General features: G+C 27.9%; 2 protein-coding genes across 2 annotated transcripts in view; one reads left to right on the top strand and one right to left on the bottom strand.

The window, feature by feature from the left end:
• Positions 1–924, bottom strand: part of LOC102678938 — a 2,138-nt gene extending 1,214 nt beyond the window's left edge. The window contains exons 1-3 of the mRNA XM_031511844.1: positions 659–924; positions 330–517; positions 101–249 (exon numbers count right to left, since the gene is read on the bottom strand). Of these exons, the coding sequence (XP_031367704.1) occupies positions 101–249; positions 330–474 (294 nt within the window). The 5' untranslated portion in view covers positions 475–517; positions 659–924. The remainder of the gene's footprint in view (positions 1–100; positions 250–329; positions 518–658) is intronic.
• Positions 925–1,597: 673 nt separating this feature from the next.
• The window catches only part of LOC102678453 (ceramide kinase), a 23,187-nt gene continuing 16,650 nt past the window's right edge, over positions 1,598–8,134 (top strand). The window contains exon 1 of the mRNA XM_006618443.2: positions 1,598–1,963. Within this exon, the coding sequence (XP_006618506.1) occupies positions 1,834–1,963 (130 nt within the window). The 5' untranslated portion in view covers positions 1,598–1,833. The remainder of the gene's footprint in view (positions 1,964–8,134) is intronic.

Genomic DNA, 8,134 nt, shown 5'->3' with positions numbered 1-8,134 from the left:
CCAAAAAAAAAAAAAAAAAAAAAAAAAAAAAAAAAAAAAAAATATAACTTCTTCACTTAGTAAATTATTACTAATTTCTCTATATTTTCTACGTTAGTTACCTACGAAGTTTGCTATAAGGAAGTAAAAAATCCATGTAATCTGCCATGTAATACGGTTTTTTCGATTTTGAATTTGCCGTACTTTGATTTCTTAAATGTCTGCTGAAACTGGCACGAAGGTTTTTCCATTTTTCTTTACATTCTGCGGCTATGAAGAAAACATCATGAAGAAAGAATTTAAACATACAACTGAATTTTCATAAGAATTTATCTTTGAAAAATTCTTACCAGAAGCGTTTACTTCCTGCGCCACTGCTCTCCACATTTTATTTCGAACAACTTTGTTATGATAATCATTGCAACTGAGATCATATAACGCTGGATATTTTTTAACTGTTAGCACTAAATTTATGTAATTTCTAGTTTCATCCATAGTTTTTCTATATACGTTATTTTTGTAATGAAGTAATATTTTTTTACTTAAAAAAAAGTAACCTTTATTAAAATAAAAATATGTTTAACTTTGATAAAAAATTATTTTTTTAATCAATGAGCTATTGTTTTTTAGAATTCTACACAAATGTTGTAACCATACAAACACTTCAAATTCATAAAATTTTATGTCTCTTGATGTACAGTCCGTATCACGATGTCTGCGTCATTCCAAGTTCGCGAACATGCGATGTCTACAACAATTTTCAATTTATATCACTTTCACTCTTTCTTTTTTGTACTTTAAGATTGATTTTCTGAAACACCAAACGTTAAACAATAACTGGGATAGTATTCTGCAAGATATAGAACAATGTATACTTGTTTAGTAGATATGGTTCGATATCAGAAAGTTGTCGCGTCACCAACAAAATGTCATGTCGCCTCGCGTTTGTCGTATTCAGGGAAGAATCATATATTCTTGGACCCTAACCAAGCATCAACAATAATAAATTGCTAGTAAAATTATCCATATGATTTACATCATATCTAAATAACATAGGATATTCTATTCAAAATATTATGTAAGAAAAATAAAGTAAAAACTCGCTTTAAATAAAAAAATAAAATTATTATGGATCTTTTGTAACGAGTTCATGCAGAGATATTTTTAGCGCGTTAAAATCAGAATGTAGAGACAATTTTAGTTGTCAGATATCTATATTATCCTTATATGATAAAATGAACTATCCGATAGATGGTGTTACTCGATATTTCAATATTATCGATTTAGTATAAAATAGGATTGTAATATGAATAATGATTAAAATTTTAATATAAAATTAAATAAAGTATATTTTAGAATATGTTATTATTTTATGATTTTATTAAATTATATTAAATTATATATCAAATTTGATTAAAAAGTAAAATATTAATCAAAAATGAATTGAATAATCAAGTTCTTCTTATATTTCATCTATATTTTAAACCAAATAATAAAATATATTGCATATTAAATCTATATTGTATTTTATTTTTAATTAAAATTAATGATCAAGTGAGTTTTGTATTAGTAGTTAGAGAAATGTCCGATTGAAGGCATTATCCATCATAAAAGCCGAACATTTACGGTTTGACACGATTCACAGTAAGTCGATCGTGCGCCGCAGTTGTGCTCGAGCTAACGAGCAAGCAAGGTCGTTGCGTATTTCGATTATTTGTGTTTCGTGAGAGTTGTTGCTGATTTTCGTATTAATTATTTTGTATATTATAAATCGATCGGTGTGGAAATGACATTTGTACAATTTCTTCGTTGAAAGAGCTACCTTTGTAAAGGCAGCCAAAGTCAGCCGTCAATATGATGCAGGAGATTTCAGACCAATCTTCCAGGACTGTGCTCCTGAATACATTCGTAGTGAAAAAGAAACGGTGCAGAGTCTACTTTCATCGTGGCACACTCATCTGGGAAACAGAGAAACCTCCATATAGTAAGTATATATAATTTAGATTTATATCTACATATTATTGGAATAGTTATCGATAATGTATTGAAAAGAATGGCAATCTATTATTTATATGTCAAATATTCATAAAGAAAATTTTATGGATATTCGTAATTTTTTAAAAATGGAGACAAGTAGAAAAATATTGTTCAGTTTTAATACTTATGTTATTGTTGCGTTAGAAAGTGCGCGATACCGTGCGCGAAACATAAACCAAGTATTTCCGATTTGTTAGAATGGATCACACATATGTGTGATCAATTAAGAACAAGATTTAGATAATGGATGTGTGAAATTATATTTATTTAAAATTAATTTGCAATTTCATGCATTTTATAAGGTTTGCAATATGTTTAAAAAATTTTTTTGATTTATTAAAGAGATATTAAAAACTTAAATGTTTTAGATCATTGTGTAGGGTAAAATGGTTGAGCAAATAATATAATCTTTATCAATGGAAAATTTGAAAGATATGATTTGTGGTAATTGAATTCATATTTAAATAAATTTTCATTCAATTACTATAACTTTTTTCCGAAAAATATCTTTTTATGAAATCCACCATATTTCTCGATATCTTTGGAATTTCATTTATTGATTCTCGAATCAACTATCAGTTGACTAACTTATTGAATCATTTAGCCATTATAATAATCGTTTAGATATTTTATTAAATTTATATTATCGAAAATTTTAATCGCGTCATTTGAAAATTTCTTTTGTTTCCATAAAAATAGATTTGTTAAAATCCATTCGACAATAAATTTCTTCATTTGTTATGTTTAATTTCAGATTTCTATTGAAATTTCTTGAAACGATTATTAATTATTTGAGTATTTTTATGAACATTGATTCCTGCGTTTCCTGATAAATAATACTCAGAAAAAATTGTTTCACGTAGAAATTAAAAGACTCGCGATTTTTTTACAAGTTTTTTGTTAACGGAATTGCAATTGCTGTATTTTTAGTTTCATTATTTATTTATCTATTATTAATTTTATTTTATTACATATTAGTCATTGATAACAAATAATCATATAACGATTTTAAATTATTTTTATCGGAATATATAATTATATATATCATTATAATTATATATCATTATTATAAATTACAAACAATGCAAATTGATTCTTTCAATCAAATATTTATTAGAAAAACATTTCTTTAGTTTCTAAAATCAGAATTTGAAAAAATCATCTTTTTTCTCGTCATAAATAAACACTTCGTTTTTGTTTTTATTTGTTTTTCTATTAAAAAATTCATTTGCAATATCATAAATTTATCAAAATAAATTTCTTTCCATTAATAATTACAACGTTAATCTTAATTATTGATAAATCTATGATTGATATTGTTTCAATGTTTCGTGCCATATTTATCACATGTCTCACGTTACAAAATCTAAATAAGATTATAGTACTGACGAGATTATTGTGATTGCTGATTATTTTGCGATCAAATTATGAATTGTGATTTATCTATTATTAATAAAATAATTCGATCTATTTTATTTATTCTAAATTTTATTATATCCTAGTTTTTAAAAATCATTTTGTACAATGTCGTAAAGTATTAAAAAGAATTATACATCGATATTTAAATTTCTCCAAACTTTTTCCTGCAAACATAGTAAACATTTCAAATAGAGGGATGTACATATATAAAAAGGATTCCAAACAGAATGGAAACAGTGACATAATCTTATGTAGGCGGACAAAAAATAAGGGAAACATGCACGTTCAGTATGTTGACTGTTGACTACGTGTATCGTAGACAGGCGGAATGTCGATAAGTTTTCGGCGATTGGTGGCCGTCGACGACACATGTACACTCGTCCTTGAAGTTTGTTTGCATAGGTTCCGTTTCCTTGTGCTCGTATCGCCTTTGAATATTAAAGAAAATCGCGCGAATTTTCGTGAAATCTTTTAGGCCTGATATTTCTTATATTCAATATTTATATTGATTACATTGGCTTTTATCTTTTTATTTTTTCTTTTAATTTTTTCTATCTTGTTTTTTTTTTTAATTCTACTGCTTTCAACGAAATTCTTCATTCCTTTTTCTTCTTCTCTTTTTTTTTTTTCTTTTAATCGTAAGTTACGAAAGAGGATTTTAAAGAGAAGATTTTTTTTATTTTATTTTATTTTTAACATTTTAAAAAATAGGATATCTTATTTTTGATATATTTTAAAAAATTAGAAACACGGTTTCGCGTGTCGGAATTAAGAATTCGAAAAAAAATATCGAATATGGAATAAATTAACGCTCTTTCACATAGCATCTTTTGTATTTAGTATTCCGTCCGCGAGTGATGATGCTAGTATACAACACTTCCTATTTGCATACGATTATTACCTCTTTTCTCTTCGCTCACGTTTTGCTTTACCTTTATGGTTGGATTACCTTTGCATATATTTTCTTTCTTTTTTTTTTTTGAGAGGTAATGACATGTGATATGTTGATTTTCATCTTGATAATTAAGATGACAAAATACGAAGATAAATATTTAACAAATTATCGAATGGAAAATTTTTAAATATATTCCCTTTATGAATATAAATTTTCGAAAAAAATATCTTTATAAATTTCTCTCTCTTTTTTTTCAAATAGATAGTAAATTCGAAAAATTGCAAGTTTGGTGGTAATTTTCGTTCAAATTGCAAATTGCACTTATATCAATAATAAATTCGCGATATGCAACTCGATCCAGTTGGTCGTAGTATAACTCAATAGGTTAGCGATCCTTGCAAACACGCAAGTGACCCCCGGTAATCTAGGGAAAATTGGTACAAACGCATTGGTACATACGCCTCGATTCTTTCGAATCGGATTCGATCCACGTTATCCATTTAGCCGTTAAGGTCAAACCGCACGTTGGTCGCATGTCTCTCGATTCCTCCAATCGGTTATCGATTATATATATATATATATCGCTCTTTCATTTTTCGCATCTTCTTCAAAGATGAAATAAACATTCCTGCGAGAAATTCACAGATAAAAATCACCAAATATATCTAATATAAACTGTCACATTGAATTTTAATTATTATAATTATACTCGTATAAACATCGCATCTTAAATGATAATTACGCAATCGAACTTGAATTCCATTTTCCTCGCATTACTTCCTCCATGATTCCAATTAAAATTCCCTAGGAGCGCGCCAATCTCGAACCAGTTGATTTCCATCAAAATAATGCACGTTTTCAAGAATGGATAGACGATTACGTAAAATGATTTTGCACTCGGCAAGTTATTGGATATTATTATATATATATAATATATAATATATATGAGACACCGTCCACCGCAATGTTGACGCGCCTTTGACTTTTTTTATACGAATATTCCGTTTACGTAATTTCTTTTGGCTTAGTCAAAGTGCTTACACTGATGATATCGAGTAGAGAGGGATATTGAAAGAGAAAGGGAGAGAGAGAGAGAGAGAGAGAGAGAGAGGAGAAAGAAAAAAGATACGAATTGGCCGACCTTGTTGTCCATGTTTCTTCTTTCGATCTTATCGATTCGCATCCTTTTCGTCACCGAAACACCAGCAATGCTTTGGCACACGTTTCAATTATCTCAATCACGTGACCACGTGCATACCATTCCCACCGCATTTCAAATAACAATCATTTGCATTTTTCTATTATCTTCTATTATTTGTTCGCCTTATTGATTTTGTCGTAAATATTATTGATTTGCTTATTTCTTATATTAATTCTTATTGAATACGATAAATCGTTTATTTTTTATCGTTTATATTCTAATTTACACGATGAAAAAAAAAAAAAAGATCTGCTGTTGTTACAAAACAACAATTTTTCAATTCATTATATCAAATGCAAATGCACAAATGATAATTATTAAAATGCAATTACAACATAAATTTATGCGAAGGATATCATCTCTCATCAATAATAATTGTAATTAATTAAAAGGGGAAAAAAAGAAAAATTGCCGATAAAAAAATTATAATCGGAATCTCATTCTACTTAATTAATATACGAATACGTGCTTCGCAACGTGGTAACAAATCACGATCGAAGATCAAGATTCTTATTAGAATGGAAGATTTATAATAATTTTCGCTATATATATATATATATATATTTTTTTTCCTCTTTTTTCTCGATCGGATATATTATATACTCGCGTTTATTAAAAAGGGAGGAAAAGGCCGCGTCTCATGGCTGCAGGTAGCGTGTGTTTATTGCGAAACACTTTAATTATGAGCCTGCGTAACGTTTTTTTTTTTTCTTTTTCCTCTCTCATCCCGTGGAACTGATGTAATAATGCCAAGAGTTCTATCGCCTATCTTTTTTTTTTTTTTTTTTTTTCCCCCCTCCCCCCGGGGAACTGTTGTAATAATGCCAAAGTTTTTTTCCCCTTTTTTTTTTTTTTTTTTTTTTTTTTCCGCCATTAGACAATCACCTTGAACGTTGGATTATTTTTAAAAAATGGTTTGATCGTTTGCATTTGCGATAAAATTTCTTGCAGAATTGTATGAAAAATTATTTTACAACGAAATTTTTCAAAATTTTTTAAAGGAAAGATATAGAAGTGTTTTAGACGAAAAAGAAAAAGAAAAATATCGTGGTATTGTGACAGAAAAAAATTTCTGATAAATTATGAAACGAAGATTCGAATGATTAATTACGTAATAATTATTATCTTACGTGCATCAATTACTCGTAAATATACATTATTATTCCAATGATAGTTCATTTAATGTGTAGATTTTTAGCCTAGAGACATAAATTTTTTCCGACGTTTTCCGTCGTTTCTTCCCCTTCAATTTGAATAGATAAATCGCATGAGTATCGTTTCCAGTCATATTTAAGTAAATTTATGCTACAATATTATGCATTTACGTATATTAATTAATATTAATATATCATACAATATGCTTCATTAACATTTTAGAAATATACGTAAAAAAAAACCTAGGCAATAATATATTTTCTTAAAAAAAAAAAAAAAATAAATAAATATTTAAATTACGAATTCTTTATCGAACACTATTGAGAAAAATATCCATCCTCGAAACTTCAAGAATCTCTCTTCTACGATATACGTCATCCAGTTCAAAGAACTCGAATCCAAGAAAGGAAAAACACTAAAATATCTAAAATATCAGGAAGTGCAAAAGAATTATGTCAACTGAAGCATAAGTACAGGGAAGGTAATAAAAGGTATTTCGTTGAAAAAAAGCAGGCGACCTTACACAGGCGATCTCTTTGAAACGAAGGTCTCTTGTTGAGCTGGAGATCGAAGTGTGAACGACCGACGCCGCCTAAAATTACTCGAACAAATTCAGACTGCAACGGATGGCCCGAAGGAATTACGGATTCTCTTCGACGATAGCTCGAATCAAGGCTCAATCGCCTTCAATACGAATTATCCTCGACGTTTCAATCCCTTCTAGGATTAAATTTTTCTACTGGATATCCTTTCTCATATCCATTTTATAGTAAGATCGAATCCTTGGTCATTGTTATGGTAATGATATAAAAGTATTCTGTTATATATAGAATGTATTTTTCATTTATTATTAGAGTTACATTATCATTAAAATTATTTCTATTAGGAAAATTTTTATTATTTCTATTTTGCATTTTTTTTAATTAATATAAAGATTTTTCTATCCTCGAAATAATACTGGAAATAATATACTTGTTAAAATGATTTCAGAAATATTCTTATATCGTATTATACGATATATTATATCGTATTATTTTCTAATTATCGTAGCGGAGGATCTTCTTGTAGTAATAATAACATATTAATTAAAATTATTTCAGAAATATTATATTACATAGAATGCTTGTATTTCATATTAAATACACAAGAATATAGTTTCTAACTATAGATAGAATAAAATTCACTTCAACTTGAACTTTATTTATATTCAGAAAATTGTACAATTTGGTATTTTTAATTGGGTTTTTATTACAAGAAAACAAAAAGAAAAAATTAAAGAAAACGCTATAACTTCGTTATTTAGTTCCAAGAAACGATATTCACACTCGGTTTATATTCTTCCGAAGAATTTCACATAGGAATAAATAAAATATACAAACAGAGAGGACTGGTTCTAAAAAATTCTGTTGAACGTCGAGTGACCACTGGTCGACCTTGTCCTTGGTCAT

The sequence above is a fragment of the Apis dorsata genome, unplaced genomic scaffold, assembly GCF_000469605.1.
Source record: "Apis dorsata unplaced genomic scaffold, Apis dorsata 1.3 scaffold_355, whole genome shotgun sequence".
NCBI lineage: Eukaryota > Metazoa > Arthropoda > Insecta > Hymenoptera > Apidae > Apis > Apis dorsata.
The sequence above is the reverse complement of the archived record's forward strand: the minus strand, read 5'-3'. Positions and strand labels throughout refer to the sequence as shown.